At 31.5% G+C, this 20,521-nt stretch overlaps 2 protein-coding genes across 3 annotated transcripts in view; one reads left to right on the forward strand and one right to left on the reverse strand.

Moving 5' to 3' along the window:
* Positions 1-2,357: 2,357 nt before the first annotated feature.
* On the reverse strand, positions 2,358-16,099 carry LOC139517424 (maleylacetoacetate isomerase-like). 2 transcript variants are annotated; one of them, XM_071308431.1, is made up of 9 exons: positions 16,006-16,099; positions 13,295-13,346; positions 12,699-12,766; positions 10,511-10,591; positions 8,972-9,049; positions 7,918-8,044; positions 6,405-6,507; positions 5,440-5,608; positions 2,358-2,835 (listed from the first exon to the last, which is right to left on the reverse strand). In XM_071308431.1, exons 1-8 carry the CDS (start codon positions 16,012-16,014, stop codon positions 5,479-5,481), a joined length of 648 nt encoding a protein of 215 aa, XP_071164532.1. In that variant the 5' UTR covers positions 16,015-16,099; the 3' UTR covers positions 2,358-2,835; positions 5,440-5,478. The 2 variants fall into 2 exon arrangements, with proteins under 2 accessions (XP_071164532.1, XP_071164531.1); XM_071308430.1 differs by having other exon boundaries at positions 5,475-5,608; positions 16,006-16,097.
* Positions 16,100-16,220: 121 nt separating this feature from the next.
* The window catches only part of LOC139517426 (protein O-mannosyl-transferase 2-like), a 33,583-nt gene continuing 29,282 nt past the window's right edge, over positions 16,221-20,521 (forward strand). Inside the window, exons 1-3 of the mRNA XM_071308433.1 lie at positions 16,221-16,725; positions 18,010-18,094; positions 18,468-18,572. Coding sequence (XP_071164534.1) covers positions 16,466-16,725; positions 18,010-18,094; positions 18,468-18,572 — 450 coding nt within the window. The 5' untranslated portion in view covers positions 16,221-16,465. The remainder of the gene's footprint in view (positions 16,726-18,009; positions 18,095-18,467; positions 18,573-20,521) is intronic.

The raw sequence follows: 20,521 nt of genomic DNA on the forward strand, positions 1-20,521 counted from the left end.
GTATGAAGACTCTGCAAAAACAACAAAATTAAATATCCAGGCAAATGCAAGTTTCCTCAAACCACGAAAATTGTTACCCACAAAATAAATAAATCCACAGTAGTACATACTAATTTTAGACAAAGATATATTAATATGATGTAAGTTTTTACTTTGATTTGTACTAGAAAGACTTCAGAGCCAGTTTTGGTAACATGGTATTTAAAAAGGTAGAGCTATGCAGAAAAGCCTGCCATCCTACTCCATACATTCAGCTGATTTTGCTCATAAACCTAAATGCTGCATATTTAGGAGAGTAGCATCAAAAGCAATTTTCCAAATATGCCAAAAAGAGTTTTGACCTAGGTTTCATGGTTCACTGAACAAGGTAATGTGATAGTGTTTACAGTATTAAGTTAAATAAATGTGTTACAGTAGTTTGTCATGAAGTTGTTATAAAAGTCTTTTGAATTTGACACATGTTCTTTATAATGTGAATTTTTAGGTTTTGACTTTCAGTCCACCTTACATAGAAAAAAGTAAAATCACAAAAATGCTGAACTCAGAGGAAAATAAGTACAGAGTATATGTATCCAAGTAACACCAAAGGCATATAGACAATGCACATTAGCAAAAATAAAAGACAAGAATACGTCAATATCATAAACAATAATGACAGGATGTACAAGTACCACAAGTATTCATATATGAACATATATATAGTGTGAGACAGTGGTCAGGCATGGTGTTCTAAGGACACAGATTCTTGTGAAGTTATAAGATCTTATAAGATGTTTTTTTTTTTAATGCTGATCAGAATATTATCTCTTTCTCACAAATTTTAAGCAGGTCTTGGGAAACAAACAAAAATGTTAATCAATTGTGTATGGTATGATGTCAATTGGAATAAAAATATCAATAGATCAACTATTTCCTGTGTTGTATTAACCTGTATTGCCAATATCGAAAACAGATCTAGTAGTTGTTCAACTCCGACAATAGGACAACTCTGTGTAAAATTTCAAACTATTGGCAAACAGTAAGTTGTTGCACTGTAGATTTTAAAACTGCTAACATGCTACAATTTGAAATAATTAAGCTGCAGACCAAAAAAATCATTCCCTTTCATTAAAACCAAGAAACTAGCATGTAAGCAATTTTTGGACTTGTACATTATTCTTTTTGGCAAAGCTTTACATCTATATATGCTTAAATATGATCTGAGAAGTAAATGCTCGTAAAAGGGTTTTCAGAAATCCAAATGTTCTTTATATGTCCAGTCCATAAGTCTTAAAAGAATAGAAAGGATATTTTATGGCATAAAATTCCTACACACACATGAAAAAAGCAGCTGAATAGCATTTTATTTCTGTTTCATATCTAAGACAAAGTGAGGCTCAACATGGAGCAGTAATCCCCACCTCACTACAACACATCTAACATTGGTTCATGAGGATGGATTCCTAAATGTAGACTTATTCTTTTAATGAAAGATTTTTTTCAATTTCACTAACTCTCATAGAGATAAATATTTTTATCACTAGGGCTGTTCAAAATACAACTGATAAGGTGAATCAAACTGATGTCAAGCACATGTACAATAGGTTTTTTTCTAGGAATTAAAACATAGCTGGGTTTACAAAATCAAAAATGACAAGAATGTGTAGATAGTACACAGATGCCCCACTGGTACTATCATTTTCTATATTCAATGGACCTTAAAATTTGGGTTAAAACTCTAATTTGGCATTAAAATTAGAAAGTTCATATCATAGGTAACATGTGTTCTAAGTTTCAAGTTGATTGGAATTCAACTTCATCAAAAACTGCTTTGCCCAAATTTTAACCTGAAGCTGGACTGACGGACGAATGGAGGAATAGAAAGACTGATGAACAAACAAATGGACAGACAAACAAACAAATGGACAGACGAACAAACTAACATGCACAGACCCTAAAACATAATGCCCTAGGTGGGGCATAAAAATGCAAAGGATAAGTTCATTTTTAAATTATAACATGCCATCATACTAAATATGAACTAAATCCAATAAAAAATGAAATGTTGAAAATGCAAGATTATGTTCTATGGGATAGTGAACAGAAGCAATACAGTTTAACCACAAGTCTACAGGCAGGTGTATACTGTAAATTCAGAAATTATCTGTGCATTTATTATTGCAATTTAAATATGATTTTAATTTTTGCAATATTGAGAAATGTTTTGTTCCATTCATATAAAAAAAATTGCAAAATGATAGTAACTATTGTGATTATAACCCTACTGCATTTTTCGCAATAATAAAAACAGCAATAATTTCTAAATTCACAGTAATAGAACCATGTCCTTGAGGGAGGAAAACATTGAACAAACATAATTACATTGCTAAACATATGTTTTATTTCAAAAAAGTTGATTAGTACAAATTTTTATAACAAGATTTTATTATGCTCACTGTAAACTACTCAACCAAAACATTCAGCCTGGCTGATTAAAAAACATGTCAATTTGTTATACTTAACTAAATTTCCAATCAGTTCAGGATAACATAATTATTTCTCATACCATAAATGCTTTGGGTAGGCAAGGATATATTTTCTCATGATTAGTAAACCCTCTCAAATTCAATATCTATATAAACTGCATATATATCAGAATATAAATGATTAAAATAAATTACAGTCATTATTTTGGGTATATAAGTATAAATGAAGAGAAAACTGAGATTCATAGTCGAAATCATAATACAGGATCATAATATAGCTGCCATAAATCTGGTAAATGTCTGAACAGTGTCCAGCTGTCCATCCAATACTTATTTGGCTAATTGTAGTTTTTCCATCAAAAATCTGTTGCTGAAAAATAAAATAAAATGTCAGTCTTGTTTTACAGATAAATATCAAATAGATATACAATATTAGGTCAATGTCAGAAAAATATCAACTTTTTTGTATGAGGCTGAGAAACTGGGGAAGGGCAAGGTTCTACCGAGCCCTTCCTCAGTTTTGCGCAGAGTACAAAAAAGTTTATATTTTTCTGACATTGACTTAATATTGTTTTTATACTGCAACTTAAATAAATAAATTCATAGCTATTTAAATTGTAACACAATATTCAAACTTATTTCCATCCCTTAATGGACCCCTGATTGTGGAAAAAGTGTTCCATGATAAAATTGACATTATACAAAATATAGCTATTTTACTATATTTAGGAAATAAACACAGGAAGTTGCAGTATAAATAGACAATAACTGTTTAGTGTCTTTAAATATCAGCTGTATTTGTACGAGGCTAGGAAACAAGGTGTATGCGAGCTTTTAGCCAGCTATTACACCTGTTTCGAGCCGAGTACAAAATAATACAGCTGATATTTAAAGACACTAAACAGTTATTGTCTTTATCCTGCAATTAATTCTGTATATTATTTGTGTTTTGAAAGACACAAAAACACTTGTTTTGCATTTATTTTCGATTTGAAACCCCTTGAGGCCTGTGTAGTAATACGATACAGTAATCACACATTTAGCTGAAGACGGGTTCACAAAAAAAGAATCACGAATGGTCAACAATAATACATCGCTCAAGGTGAATAATTATCTATTTTAACATAACATTAAATTTCAACAGTTAAAACAAATAAAAAAACATTGTCCAATTTGAAACAGGAGTGTACCAGTTGTCCTATGCTTCAGACTCTACATTCACTAAACATGCATGCTGAAATTGACATGGTTGTTTTTGTAACACAATCATACACATTCAAGTTTTGAAATCAATAGAAAAGACTGTTGTTCATGTGTGTATGTTATGAGAAAATTGGTGTGATTCTTATTGCTCTAAAGAAATGCTTGAAAACAAACAGAACGTATAAAAGTAATACTGTAAACCAACTTATTTTCGCGAGCGATTTATTTTCGCGACTTTCGCGACTTTCGCGAGTAGAAAAATAACGCGAATATAAATCGTCGCCAATATGTTACACTTGGATCTTTCCTTACTGAACTACATTATATAAATTAGAAATTCGCGAAATTAAGTAGCCGCGAAGTGGACTTTAAATGGCAATACGCGAAATAAAGTATCCGCGAAAATAAGTTGGTTTACAGTAGTTCATTCGCAATTGCTACGTCATTGGAATGCGATAGCAATACACATCCTGAGGTCATGCCGGTTCATACAATACTCAGTCCGGCAGTGGGCGGAGCTTTGAAGCGATATCTGTATAGTATACAGATACAGCATAGCGATATCTGTAGGGCTGTATCTGTATAGTAGAACACCCAATTGCAGTATAAAATAGTTTATCATGACTCAGGAATGATAATCTGATTATCCTCAGAATCCAACCATACCAAGTGTTTTGATAAAACCTAACTTTGTGTAAAAATGCTATGAGGAATCGTGAAATAAAATAGAGAAAGGAAATTGGGAATGTGTCAAAGTGACAACAACCCAGCAGAAAACAGTGAAAGGCCAAAAATGAGTCTTCAACACAGCGAAATCCTGCACCCAGAGGCAGGGCCTGACAAGGGACAGGTACAAAATGTGACAAATAAAACATGTATTATGAGATCTTAACCGTCCCCTAAACTCTAGGCAATGTAGAATAAGCATATTAAAATTATCATTACACAAAAGACAAAAGTATAATTCATAACTCTGGAACAGCTGATTAGAAAAAAAATCAAAAGTAGTTATTTGTCTTATTGAAACTTAGCATTGTGTAAACATTTGTTAAAGCCATTCCTGCTATCAGAATGCATGCTTGAATGGACAAATAGACATCACTACACCATAATTCATGCATCTTTCACACAAATAATAATGTGAGAAAATCATTATATTTTATATCTGTCTTCTTAAAGTCATAAGAAACCTCAAATTAAAAAAAATAATGCATATGTTTTTTTATAACTCAAAGGATAGTTTTCATTATAAAAATTATGTACATTTATTTTTTGATGAAGAAAATTCTTTAATTTGTTCATATATAGAAGAAGTTTACTTTATTTTAATTGCTCCCTTCCAGGAAGCAATTCCCCTACATATTTTCCGTATGCAAAGTGACCTCAGTGTGACTCATCTCGTAAAAATCCGGTCTGCGCAATACGCATGGATGTCCTTTTAAAAATAAACTATTATCTGATTGAAAATGTTAAACACGTGCTCAATGTCCATGCTTTTTTGTTGTTTGTTGACAAACAGGTGACAATCGTTAAACTTCGGCTAAAAAACACGAACTTTAATTACCTGCCATATTTTCACAACCACACTGACCGATTGAAAAAAAAAAATGATAAAATCGTGCACAGAAGACCAAGTTTATGGTGTTTGTACGCATTGGTTCAAGAATTGGAATAACATTATTTTTCACCGGTCACTCGTTTATTATGACTTTAAAATTCATATGTGTTGTCCATACCCAGTATACAATGGGTTATAACAATATTGTATTACCATGAATGTAATTCAATGTTTTTAACTGCAGTCACCTTTTTATTTCTGTCTGAGATCTTCTGGACAGTCTGGCTGAGCAAATGGATGAGCTTTTTTAAATGCTTCCAGTTTAGATAATTCTTCATTGATTTTTGATATCAATGGAAACTTTGACATATCTACATTGAATCTGAAAAGAGATACTTTATAAATCACTAATCATTGTAACAAACAGATCATACTTTTTCAAAAATTGTTTAAATCATGCTTTCATATGCCATATGTATGTGAGGAAAATTCTGAATCTCCATAAAACACACTTGAAAAGTATACACCTTCAAATGCAAAATTTACCAATTGTAACCGAATAAAAAATAACTTTATCATGTCCGAGAGTATAATATTTACTTGTATAACATTCAAAACAAATAAAAACTATGTCAATCCTGTTTTATGCTTAAGACTTATGTTTTAAGTACACTTAAACTTTATATCTCATGCAACATATAGTGATATCTCCATCCCTTATAGAAAATTATAAGGTCAACATATTGCTATTGCAATCTCATACGTCATTAAATGTGATCAAAAGTAAATGTTAAGCTGCACAAATACACATGGACTGAAGCTATCTTATCATGTTCTGTTCTTTTAGAAGATTGTCCATTGAAATTTTTGTTGTTTTATGAACAGACAGAAAGAAATATATAATCAACCAAATTTTTCCCACAAAAGGGGGGCCACCCAGGATCCGCATATAAAACCAATTACAACTAATATATCAATTAAATTTCCTAGACCAAGTATCAATCAGTATTATATATCCAATGTATTTAGTGTAAGGCTTCATAAACAGTCTGACAAATACATGACTTTGTGCTATGCCAAAATATAAGCAAACAGTATCAACATGAAGAAGGATCATGAGTTCTCATAACTACATATAGCAATATAAATTCTTAATTTATTTATTTGACCTACTTTACCTTATAGCATTACCAACTTGTGGCACTAAACATAAATCTGCCATGGTTACTTCATCCCCTAAACAATATTTTCCTGCAGTTTTATTGAGTAATTGTTCCAAAGCTTTAAGTGAAAAAAGCAAACAGTAATACAAACTATGATTAGTCAAATTAAATCAAATCATTGACACAATCTTTATTGTCTAATAAAAACCTCAAAACTTAGTATTATCCTTTAGTTGTAAGCTACAGAAATATCTAATACAGCAGCATTTACAACAAGGCATCAGAAATATCTAATACAGCAGCATTTACAACAAGGCATCAGAAATATCTAATACAGCAGCATCTACAACAAGGCATCAGAAATATCTAATACAGCAGCATCTACAACAAGGCATCAGAAATATCTAATACAGCAGCATCTACAACAAGGCATCAGAAATATCTAATACAGCAGCATCTACAACAAGGCATCAGAAATATCTAATACAGCAGCATCTACAACAAGGCATCAGAAATATCTAATACAGCAGCATCTACAACAAGGCATCAGAAATATCTAATACAGCAGCATCTACAACAAGGCATCAGAAATATCTAATACAGCAGCATTTACAACAAGGCATCAGAAATATCTAATACAGCAGCATCTACAACAAGGCATCAGAAATATCTAATACAGCAGCATCTACAACAAGGCATCAGAAATATCTAATACAGCAGCATCTACAACAAGGCATCAGAAATATCTAATACAGCAGCATTTACAACAAGGCATCAGAAATATCTAATACAGCAGCATCTACAACAAGGCATCAGAAATATCTAATACAGCAGCATCTACAACAAGGCATCAGAAATATCTAATACAGCAGCATCTACAACAAGGCATCAGAAATATCTAATACAGCAGCATTTACAACAAGGCATCAGAAATATCTAATACAGCAGCATCTACAAAAAGGCATCAGAAATATCTAATACAGCAGCATCTACAAAAAGGCATCAGAAATATCTAATACAGCAGCATTTACAAAAAGGCAATGTAGCTTGTGTTCTATCATCAATAAGAGAGGCTACAATCAGAAATATCTAATACAGCAGCATTTACAACAAGGCAATGTAGCTTGTGTTCTATCATCAATCAGAAATATCTAATACAGCAGCATTTACAACAAGGCAATGTAGCTTGTGTTCTATCATCGATAAGAGACGTTTTTTTCAGGAATTGAAGGATCAGAACTCATAGAGAGCAATTGTTATATTTGCCAAAAATATGAAATATCTATTAATCTCCAATTTGTGATGCATATAACATATAGAAAAAACTCTCTTTCTAGATATGATTTAAGTCTATAAAGAAATTGCTTTCTGTATAAAGAATGTTTTTTGGAAAATAGAAACATAATATATTCAGTGAAAACAGTGTGTAATGAATCCAATGACAATGTGTATAAAAATGATAATTTTCTATTGTTTTACAAATAATTGACCAAAATAGCTACATCTTAAAATAGTATGTTGTTCTTACCTACAAATCCTTTGTTTATCCAAAATTGTCCCCATTCATTCTTCTTTTCATCTCCAATTTTCTGAAGAACAACTAAATTCTGCAATGGCTGGATTCCAGAACAAATTGTCTCAGTTATCTCCCTTACCTACAAAATAATCAACATAAAGAATTTTAATTTTAAAGAGGCAGTATCTATGAAAGTCGTGATTTTTTTAAACTGTAAAAATGCAGTAATTTTAAAGATATCATATACATTTTGGATACCTGTTGTAACAAATTCTAATGGTTTTAGGACCAAAAGGATAAGTGACAAAAAAATACTTTGCACAATGAGTGTTGTAAAGTTTCTTATTTCTTATGCAGCAAATATCCTGCAATCTGATTGGTTAATTACCCAGGTGTAAATAACACCCCACCCTTGTTCAACCCAGGATAAATAAAATTTTGGCGAAATTTAAAAAAAAATGTAAATAAAAAAAAATTTGCCAAAATAAAAAAAAAAATGTAAAAAAAAATAATTTAATGTAAAAAAAAAAAAAAAATATAATGTCAAAAATAAAAAATTTATAAACTTGAGGACAAAAATATTAAAAAAATTCAAGAGAACGCAATTTTTTTCTGAATTTTCCCCAAAATAAAGAAAACAAGTATAAATTTGACAACACGCAGCAACATTGAAGTTAAAAATATGTTACACTGGAAATTTTTCATTATTAATTTTCAATTTTACATCCTGGTTTAAAAATGAGTAAAGGAATTGTTCCAAAGAAATATGTGATGTCATGAACCCCCTATGAAATTTACTAGCCCCTGCAAATCCATAGGGGGTCAACACGTGATGGTGTTTAACCAATTACTACAGGATAATTTACCCATGGTGTGAAAAAGTCAATTAAAATTTTGAAAAATAGAACAATTAATGTATAGCATATACATAAAAGCAACAAAAAAATCTGTTTCTTCATATGATAATATGTCCCTAGAACTTTGTTTTAAAATGGTTTCTTGTAACAGAATACTAAAGTTCAATAATGAAGTAGCCTATATTTATAATTGTTTCTGAATGTCTTACCTTAGCTCTTTGTAAGGAATCTTTTGGTAATAATGGAGGATCTGGATAAGCTTCCTCCAAATATTCTAATACAGCAACCTAAATGAAAGAGAAAAAAAGGAAGAATTTCTAAGCTAAACAATCAGCACTGACATGTTAAAGCTTTCATATAACATCCAGCTAGTTTCATAAAATGCATGATATTCTGTATGTTAACACTATGTAAAAGAATAAATAAGGCATATAGAGTATTAATTCATAAAAAAAAAATCTTTTCAAACAAACAACACTAGTATTGCTGTTCTTTATCTCAAAGCAAAGTGACCACTTAAACTTACTGATTGTGATTATGACTGACCATTGAAAATTACTGATTGTGATTATGACTGACCATTGAAACTTACTGATTGTGATTATGACTGACCATTGAAACTTACTGATTGTGATTATGACTGACCATTGATATTTACTAATTGTGATTATGACTGACCATTGAAATTTACTGATTGTGATTATGACTGACCATTGAAACTTACTGATTGTGATTATGCCTGACCATTGATGCTTACTGATTGTGATTATGACTGACCATTGAAACTTACTGATTGTGATTATGACTGACCATTGATACTTACTGATTGTGATTATGACTGACCGTTGATACTTACTGATTGGTGATTATGCCTGACCATTGATGCTAACTGATTGTGATTATGACTGACCGTTGAAACTTACTGATTGTGATTATGACTGACCATTGATACTACTGATTGTAATTATGACTGACCATTGAAACTTACTGATTGTGATTATGACTGACCATTGATATTTACTAATTGTGATTATGACTGACCATTGAAATTTACTGATTGTGATTATGACTGACCATTGAAACTTACTGATTGGTGATTATGCCTGACCATTGATGCTAACTGATTGTGATTATGCCTGACCGTTGATGCTAACTGATTGGGGTAATGACTGACCATTGAAACTTACTGATTGTGATTATGACTGACCATTGAAACTTACTGATTGTGATTATGACTGACCATTGAAACTTACTGATTGTGATTATGACTGACCATTGATATTTACTGATTGTTATTATGACTGACCATTGAAACTTACTGATTGTGATCATGACTGACCATTGAAACTTACTGATAGTGATTATGACTGACCATTGAAACTTACTGATTATGATTATGACTGACCATTGAAACTTACTGATTGTGATTATGACTGACCATTGAAACTTACTGATTGTGATTATGACTGACCATTGAAACTTACTGATTGGTGATTATGCCTGACCATTGATACTACTGATTGTGATTATGACTGACCATTGATACTACTGATTGTGATTATGACTGACCATTGATACTACTGATTGTGATTATGACTGACCATTGATACTTTACTTACTGATTGTGATTATGACTGACCATTGATACTACTGAATGTGATTATGACTGACCATTGATACTACTGATTGTGATTATGACTGACCATTGATACTACTGATTGTGATTATGACTGACCATTGAAACTTACTGATTGTGCTATTGGTTGACCATTGATGACCAGAGTAGGAACTTGCTGCATTGGATTAAGAGTACTGTATTCTTCTGATCTCTGAAATTACATGTATATTAGTCTAATTAACTCATTGCAGGGTTTCTGTTATCTCATTTAATATTAACCATAAGTTATCAAGCAAAAAATATTTTTTCAGATAGCTTAGAATTATATAGCCCCCACAGTAGGTCTATAAGACAAGAGTGCACACACTTAAATGTCTCGCCTTCTTTACTAATCATTGATATTATGTTGATAATCCTTAATATAAAGCTTTACTACAATTATCACATTAACTTAACATGATCCCAAAATATTAGGTCAAGGTCATATAAACCAAACAAGAAATACATGTACACCTCACAATTATTCATTACACTCAATATAGTTGACCTATTGCTTATAGTTTCTAAGAAACAGACTTAACTATGAAAACTAAACATTGACCAATGAACCATGAAAATGAGGTCAAGGTCAGATGAACCATGCCAGGCAGACAATTCTTCCATACAAAATATATACTAGTCCTATTGCTTATAGTATCTGAGATATGGATTTAACCACCAAAACTTAACCTTGTTCACTGATCTATGAAATAAGGTTGACGAGCATGAGGACCTTGCAAGGTATGCACATACAAAATATTGTTATCCTATTACTCATAATAAGAAGAAAATCAACATTACAACAAATCTTCACTTTTTTTTCAAGAAGTCACTGAACTATGAAAATGAGGTCAAGGACCATGAACATGTGACAGAATAAAACTTCTTAACATGAGGCATCTATATACAAAGTATGAAGCATCCAGGTCTTCCACCTTTTAAAATATAAAGCTTTGAAATAAGTGAGCTAATGCCAACATAAGTCACAGGCTCGAAAAAAATTAAGATTGTTTTTAGCCTGTTTGACATTCCATATTTTCACATCTGTACCAGTCATAGGTAAAAAAAATAATTGCTACGTTTTCCAACAAATTTATTACCCTAAAATGTTCCTTTCAATTTTGTTGAAAAATGAGGTGAAATGCATGCTTTTTATTTGTTTGACAGATAAATGTCAATGGCTTCAGAAAAGGTATCTGTCATATTGATTGTAATTCTACTTTGACCAAAATTTGGGGACATTCATGACATTTTCAGCAACCTATTTGCACTACTTTGTTTCAAATAAATGCAGATTGTTGCCATAGTTATACTAAAAAGGTAATATGTTTCACCATTTTAACTAATGGAAATCAAATCTAAGAAAGATGCTGTTTCCAATCCATACATATATGCAAATGCATGTACATTGTAACTTAATTTGGTGTGTCTGTAGCATTTTTCTGGATATACATGTACTTTCATCAGGAATACTTATACCGAAATTTTGGAAGCCACAGATGTTTAAGTACTTGAATATTTAAGTGACCAGCGGGGACCTAAAGTTGTTCATATCATAATCAAGATGTGCACTACCTTTCAAGTTGATGTGACTACAATTTCATTGTTGATAACAAATACATTATCAACTACATTAAGCCAAAATTTTAACATGATATCAGACAGACAAACTCATAACTTGGGAAAAATAGCTCTATATAGTAGGTGGGGCTTAAAATATTTAAATAAATGGGGAATGATGCCCCCGCTTGCATATCATATAAAGTTATAGAGGAACATACCTGAAAAATAGTAAAAATGAACCTACCCAAATGTGTTACTTTAGAACACTTAAAGGGACACAACCAACATTCAAACTTGATCTGTGTTTAGCGGTAATAAGCATTATGTATAAGTTTCATAACAATGGGTTTAGGCAAACTAAAGTTAGAGAACGGAAACAAAAAATGTAGCAATTTTTTCATTTATAAAGGGGCATAACTCTAGAATGGTTACGATGAAGCCATCAACATTCAAACCAAAGTTAGAGAACGCAAACTAAAAATATAGAACCATTAAAGTGACACTACCAAAATTCAAACTCAATCTGTGTTTTGTGGTAATATTAAAGCATTGTGTGTCAGTTTCATAATATTTGGTTGAGGCAAACTGAAGATAGAGAACGGAAACCAAATTTTCTGACGTTTGTATGTACATGAGGACAAAGGTAATAAGTAATGCCCCCTCTGCTACGGCAGGTGCATAAAAATCTATAAATACAATACAATTTGTTTGTTTACCTGTTGTCCTCCATCTTTTACTAAATGTACAGCTGAGTATTCAAAATCAATTTTCTTCATCAACAAAGCTGGAAAACAATATACAACAGAAATTAAAACATGTTTCATCTCAATGCACAACCATCAAATGAAAATCTGAGTACAAATGTATTTCACTAAACATTCATTTAAAAACTATATGCCGGTTTGCTCATTGTTGAAGGCCTTGTGTGTTTTTTATTTCTATGTGGTTTGGTATCTAGTGGAGAGTTGTCTCATTGAGCAATTATATCACATCATATTATGTTTATATACATTGTAAATACCAGACACTGTGATATAAAAATAAATTATAATTGTGACATTTGTCAATAAATACAAACAACTGTATATCAAGCTGAACATAAAGATATAAAGGACAATTCCTAAACTTGTTTGTTTTATAAATAATATTTGATACCATAAAAAGATGGTTTGAAGTATTCCTTTTTATCACATTCCTGTCAGTGGGTTGATCTTTAACTCCTATTAATGTGATAAACTTTTTGAAATTTGATTTCTTTATCCCTGTAGTAAAAATTGCTTTAATCATGGGAATATTTTAAAAGTCTTCTTGCCTATTCTAACCCTCCATGAACAGGAGCTTCTGAAGTAGGAGTACAAAACTGGCTGAAAATAGATAGAAGAAAAAAACATGAAATAAAGCATGTAAATCATGATTTATATTGTGATGATGACATGTATATATATATATCATGCCTTATATATCATGTACTGTAGTACGCCGCTAGATTAAAACTGACGTGGAAAGGTAACACATGCCCACCGAAAGCTCTTTTAATGAGAGCCCAGGTGGTCGTGTGGTCTAGCGGGACGGCTGCAGTGCAGGCAATTTGGTGTCACGATATCACAGTAGCATGGGTTCGAATCCCGGCGAGGGAAGAACCAAAAATTTGCGAAAGCAAATTTACAGATCTAACATTGTTGGGTTGATGTTTAGACGAGTTGTATATACATTATGTACACAGCCATGTATCACCATCATTGATGGCGATCCGATGGATACATCTGTTGTAGGGTTGTCACTGACTCAGACGTACTTATGAATATAATTATTTTCTGTGACTGTATCTTACATTAATTTGTAGGATCCTTTACTATAGATAATTTAGCTGATCTGTAAACATAACATTTTCATGCCTTATATATCATGTACTGTAGTACGCCGCTAGATTAAAACTGACGTGGAAAGGTAACACATGCCCACCGAAAGCTCTTTTAATGAGAGCCCAGGTGGTCGTGTGGTCTAGCGGGACGGCTGCAGTGCAGGCGATTTGGTGTCACGATATCACAGTAGCATGGGTTCGAATCCCGGCGAGGGAAGAACCAAAAATTTGCGAAAGCAAATTTACAGATCTAACATTGTTGGGTTGATGTTTAGACGAGTTATATATATATATATATATATATATATATATATATATATAGGTTATAAAAAAATGTGATAAAATATGCCTGAAAAAAATGTTCTATAAAATAAGTCCAGTAACAGTGAAAATAATGAGGTTTATTTAACTGAAACTGCTAACTAGATAAAAACAATTTTAGATCTGGAACACAGAATTTCGTTCCCTCATGGGGCTAAACTATTTTGTTGCAGAGCATGGCAAAGGAAAACAAATAAAGTATATTTTCAAGTTGTTTTTCTGAAAATTTGAAAGTTTTGATCGATTTTCACTCCTACAAATCTATGCAGGTCATTGTGTTGCATCCTTTAACTGCATGAAATAGAAAATGTCCTTAAAAGAAAAGATTGAATTTGATGTGGCACAGTACACCTCAGAGTTCAGTGTTAATTGCCAGTAAACATGGTAACTGTATTGGTTTTGTGTTGCTCAATCTTAGATTTTCAGTGTAGTGTTTTGTGGATTGTAGTTTGTTTTTTCATATCTTATTTTCTTTCGGCCATGATTTTGTCTTCCTTACTTTAACATGTGGTTTTTATTGCCCACTTGGTATCTTTTTACTATGGACGGACCAGTCAACATTTGAAATGGCATGTTTTTTTAACTTTAATAAAAAAAAAAACTGTTTCTATTAACAATAAAATACAGAAAATCGGCTCACCCCTACTAGTTTATTTGAACAGAGAATATGAAGGGGGGGAAAGGAAGCAAGAATAGCAATTTCATTGAAATTTTTAGTTATTCAATAAAAATGTTGGTTGTTTTTTTAAATCAAATAATATTTGGATTAAAAATTCCATAAATGATCTATCATTTAGTTTCATTTCTTTACTGGCTTGAAATTAAGCACAAGTGATGAAAACTGGCATTGGCTAGCTAGCAATATAAAAATGTGAAATTGTCTTCTCGATGTCATTTGATTGTTTTGCTGTTTTGGTTCTGTCTCATTTATGTTAACCCCATAACTACTTTTGTTCTCTCCGGATACTCTGGGTAGCTTAACCAATAAAATCTGATTACCACGAAATATCACAAAAGAGTGGATATTAGCACCAATCAATCAATCAATCCTTTTATCTAGACACCTAAGCATTTATTCATGTATTTTACAAAAACAAAAAAAAAGAATCATACAAGCTTACAATAAAATACTTATATATTACCAAGAAATTCAGGATAAGAAACTTTTGTTCTAGAGAAGTCAAATTTATACTTAAACTTACCCAGGTACAAGTGTGATATCACTAATGACCAAATATTCAAAACAACGAAAAAGGGTGTAATTGCCTGTAATGAGGGTGATAAAGGGTTATTTTCGTGCAACGTGTTTTGCCATTTTTATTTCATGTGCAGCCGTGAAAATGGTTTTTTATTCACTGTGTTTCGTGAAATCGGTAAAAAGATCAATGTCACTATAAACAAACAACATTTTACATGTTCGATTTTGTACAACTTTGATAAATACATTTAAATTCTAATTCGGCAAGACATTTTTGATTGTTCATTCATAGTAAAATGGCACTTTTATTTCGCTTTCTTCTCGCAGATACCCCCCTTTACTAGTACTACCCTCTCTGTAAAAGTGGTGAAAAGCTTGTACACGTCATGTGATAAAACAGTTTAAAACGCATGTATTACACGTGAATATCATATGATGTCAGTTGGCAACTATGCAGGGAGAACACAACATTGACCACTTAGCCATGAAAATGAGGTCAAGGTCACATAAACACTGCAGACAAGCTTCTGCACTTTGCAATCATTCCATTCCAATTTGCATAATTGTCAGTGATTAATAGCCTCACAAATTGTTGGCTTTAATGATATGCAAGGATTTGGGCCTATCAGCTAAGCATACATACCTTTGACATATTGAATAAATCAGGGAAATAATAAAATCGTGTTGACCAGTTTGTCCTGAATGATGACCCCAAATTGTGGTTTCGGATTATTTTTATTCTTTTTTTTTAATTTCATCTAACTACGATTCATCAAATAAATCTTTCAAGTTCAGTTGTAGGTTGTAATTCGATATAGGAAATTCAATATATTTACGAAAGTAATCAAGAAAATAATTATACTATTATTATCTCCCTTTACCTGTATGTCATCAAAGAAATTTTGTTGTAGAAGTCCGATGCGAAAGTTTGTTTTATATCAAAAATGTTGAAGGAAACATAACGTTTGAATAGTTTACAAGACAGATAGTGCCAAATTACATTTAAATTTGTTTAAAATTATCGTAAATGAAGATGAGCATAAACTAAAAATTTGTGTTTTGTCCACCCTTTCCCGAGGCGTTTACAAAAGCAGTAAAAAAAGATGTCATCTGATGGGTTAAGGAAGAGAAAAGAGGAGATATGCTCCGACAGATATATCTCAACCAAGAAACATGAACAGATTATTACTGATTTTAAAGAGACGACTAAAACAAATTTAAAAAATGTTGACAATAGAAAAACTGAAGATGAAAATGAAAGTTTTAGAACTACTGAAAGAATGTATATTCTGTTGTTATTACTGTTTACTATTTTGTCCATTATAACGAGATTTTATAATATCGAAAATCCAACACATGTGTGGTAGGTTAATTTTTCTAAATTTGTTTACTTATACTTTTATTGATTTTAGATATTATAAGTACATTATCTAAATGTATTTGTTATATGATCTATCTGAAAATCATTAAAATATATATATATCTTAAAAAGATGCACATGTACATGATAAAGTTGGTTTACAATTTTATAAGTCGAAGAAATAATATATACATGTTGCTTGACAGATTAATAATATACATTTAAGTAAGTGCCTGACTAAGCATGAACTTGTAACTTGTAACTTGTATTGCATAACTTCCTCCAATAAAGGAGCACCTCAATCAATGAGTATTCCACCACCAGTTCGAAAGTACATATATCTTAATCTTTAAAATATAAAAGTCACACAGGTAGATATCTATCATCATTAAAAGGAATATTTAAAATGTTTTGTATATACACATGTATCGGCATAAAAATATGAGCTAGTTCAACGTCATTAAATTTAAAGTTTAAAATACTTCCTCGATATTTACAGTTTATTTACATGTATATATATATATGATCAGCATAAATCGTTCTTCTGCTGCTGTTTGCTGATTTTATTTAGGATAGTTAACCTTTGTCTGTATACAGTGTAGTGTGGCCACGTACCCACGCTTACTGCTTCATAGGACTTTATTGGGCTGAGTTGTAGTATTATAGTTTCATTAAAGTGTGGCGAGATCCACGCTTATTCTCTGATAACGATATATATTTAGCATCTATTTAACCAAGCAACATATATTTTCAAAATTTGATTATAGCTTAAAATTAAATAATTCACTAAAATTGGAAAACTCAATGAACTTGGCCCAGGAGACAATGATTATGTATTATTCAATGTTACATGTACATGTAATACTGGATTCATCAATTTTCTTGGATTAAGGAAAACTTGCATGTTCGTAGATATTTAATTTCATGGTTTTGCCAAAGTCTGCATACATGCCTTAGTATAGAAAATTTGTTTAACATTTAATTTTGTGATTCACCTATTCCTGTGAAATCCACAAAAAGTGTTATCCAACGAATGATAATGAATCCACATTATCATACAAAAAATTCCATTGAATTCAACAAAAAAATCAAAGGAATCTGTGTTCAATGTGAATCCAAATTTCAACTTAATAAAAACAAAAAAATTGTTATAAAACTTAATTTATTCCCTTATTGAAGTTGATTCTGAATATGTTAGATTTTTTTTGTTTGTTGAATTCATTATTAATTTATTTAACAAACTTAATTTATTTGTCAATTAAATATTTTGATTGATATTTATTTCAGCTGGGATGAAACTCATTTTGGAAAAATGGGAAGTTGGTATATTAAGAGGACTTTTTTCTTTGATGTTCATCCACCACTAGGAAAGGTAATTATTAAATTTTGATTACACATGTAGATTAAAGTTCAAATGAAGTGGATGTAAGCAATCTTAGGCGACCAGCCGACCTTCCGACCGTAGGACTGTCAATGTATATTTGTTCCGCCTGACAAGTTCCACTGGAAACAATGTCATAATATCTGTTCTTGTTGGAACAAATATTCTATACCATATATTACGTTAGGAACATTTACTGTAATATTTATCCCAGAGGAAATAATATTCCAGAATACATGTAATATCCAGGGGCGGATCCAGCCATTGGATCCGCCACTGAATATCAAATGAAATTAAAAATGAGAATTTCTTAATATAAAGTAAATGTATTATTAAAATGAATGATTAAGTTTACCTTTAACAGATGTTGATAGCTTTGTCTGGTGTTTTAACTGGCTATGATGGAGAGTTCCCGTTTGCCAAACCAGGAGATGAGTATGGTGATACTAACTATATTGGTATGAGAATGGTAAGTTTTTTGTCAAATGTTAAAAAAAAAAAAGGACATACAAATATAATCATATTAGAATATGATATTTCTATAGTTGCATTCCTCTTTAGTTTATTGAAGAAATGATTAAGGTACAAGTTGTAGTGAACTTTTTTCCTAAAAGTTTACATGATGATGCTCAATATTACAGTTTAAGTACACTGTAAATTCATGTCATTGCAATGGTTTTATTGTCGAGCCTGCAACTTTTGTTGCAGAAAGCTCGAAATAGGGATAGTGATCTGGTGGCGGCGGCGGCGGTGTTAGCTAACTTCTTAAAAGCTTTATATCTTAGAAGGTGGAAGACCTGGATGCTTCATACTTTGTATATAGATGCCTCATGTTATGAAGTTTCCGTCAGTCACATGTCCAATGACCTTGACCTCATTTTCATGGTTCAGTGTCCACTTGAAAAAAAAGTTCAGATTTTTTGTAATGTTGAATTCTCTCTTATTATAAGTAATAGGATAACTATATTTGATATGTGTGTACCTTGCAAGGTCCTCATGTCTGTCAGACAGTTTTCACTTGACCTCGACCTAATTCCATGGATCAGTGAACAAGGTTAAGTTTTGGTGGTCAAGTCCATATCTCAGATACTATAAGCAATAGAGCTAGTATATTCGGTGTATGGAAGGACTGTAAGGTGTACATGTCCAACTGGCAGAAGTCATCTGACCTTGACCTCATTTTCATGGTTCAGTGGTTATAGTTAAATTTTTGTGTTTTGGTCTGTTTTCTCATACTATATGCAATAGGTCTACTATATTTGTTGTATAGAATGATTGTAAGGTGTACATGTCTAGCGGGCAGATGTCATGTGACCTTGACCTCATTTTCATGGTTCAGTGGTCAAAGTTAAGTTTTTGAGTTTTGGTCTTTTTATCTAATTCTATATGCCATAGGTCAACTATATTTGGTGAATGGAAATATTTTATGATCTTAATGTCAGTCACGCAGGTTTTATTTGACCGTGACCTCATTTTCACGGTTCATTGCACAGTGTTAAGTTTTTGTGTTTTGGTCTATTTTTCTTAAACTATAAGTAATAGGTCAACTATATATGTTGTAGAGAAGCATTGTTAGCTGTACATGTCTGCCTGGCATGGTTCATCTGACCTTGACCTCATTTTCAAGGTTCATTGGTCTATGTTTAGTTATCTTGGTTAATGTTCTGTTTGTGTGATAGTTGTAATAAAGGTTAGCTTTATACTTAGGACTATCAACATAATATCAATGATTAGTAAAGAAGGCGAGACATTTCAGCGTGTGCACTCTTGTTATAAATGTGACTGGGTGAGAATTACTATAATGAGACCTCACCTTTTGATATCTGATACATTTATCTGTATGCAGCTTTTCCTGAAATTGCAATGATAAATATCTATTTTGTTGTTCTTTAAAAATAACTGTAATAAATGCACACAGAGATTTCTGAATTTGAGGTTTAAAAACTGTTTTAATTGAGTTAGTAATTCCAGTAGAAGTTATTGGTTTAGAATAATTATTTTCTTGAAATGATGTGGATTTATTTATTTTATCTGTTGGATACCAATTTTCATTGATTTCATGAGTACAGATGAACCAGAAAGTTAAATGTTTAAGAGGTACAAAATTCTGTAAAACGACAAAATCAAATATACATGAGAAAACAATTGTATCCCACAAAATTTGGTACACACAAAAATAAATGAATCTATAGTACTTAGATTAAACTGACTTGTGAAAACAAACAAAATCTTGACAAAATTATCTTTTCTGACCTTTTCATTGTATTGAAATAATGAGATAAATGATAGAGTAATTTACTGTACATTAAGAAATTATCACGATTTTTTTTATTCATTTGAAAAATGCAACAGTATCAGTTTATCAATATAAATGATAACATGCCTTCCTAATCTCAGTGGTGAATTTCCTCTATATAC

This window comes from Mytilus edulis, chromosome 3, assembly GCF_963676685.1.
Source record: "Mytilus edulis chromosome 3, xbMytEdul2.2, whole genome shotgun sequence".
Lineage (NCBI taxonomy): Eukaryota > Metazoa > Mollusca > Bivalvia > Mytilida > Mytilidae > Mytilus > Mytilus edulis.

What these genes read in the sequence shown, in the direction of transcription:
- LOC139517424 (XM_071308431.1), bottom strand. An exon ending in GTCAACCAATAGCACAATCA is followed by an intron (nt 9,050 to 10,510) that starts GTAAGTTTCAAT and finishes TCTTTCATTTAG; the next exon opens with GTTGCTGTATTAGAATATTT. An exon ending in ATTCCTTACAAAGAGCTAAG is followed by an intron (nt 8,045 to 8,971) that starts GTAAGACATTCA and finishes ATTATTTTGTAG; the next exon opens with GTAAGGGAGATAACTGAGAC.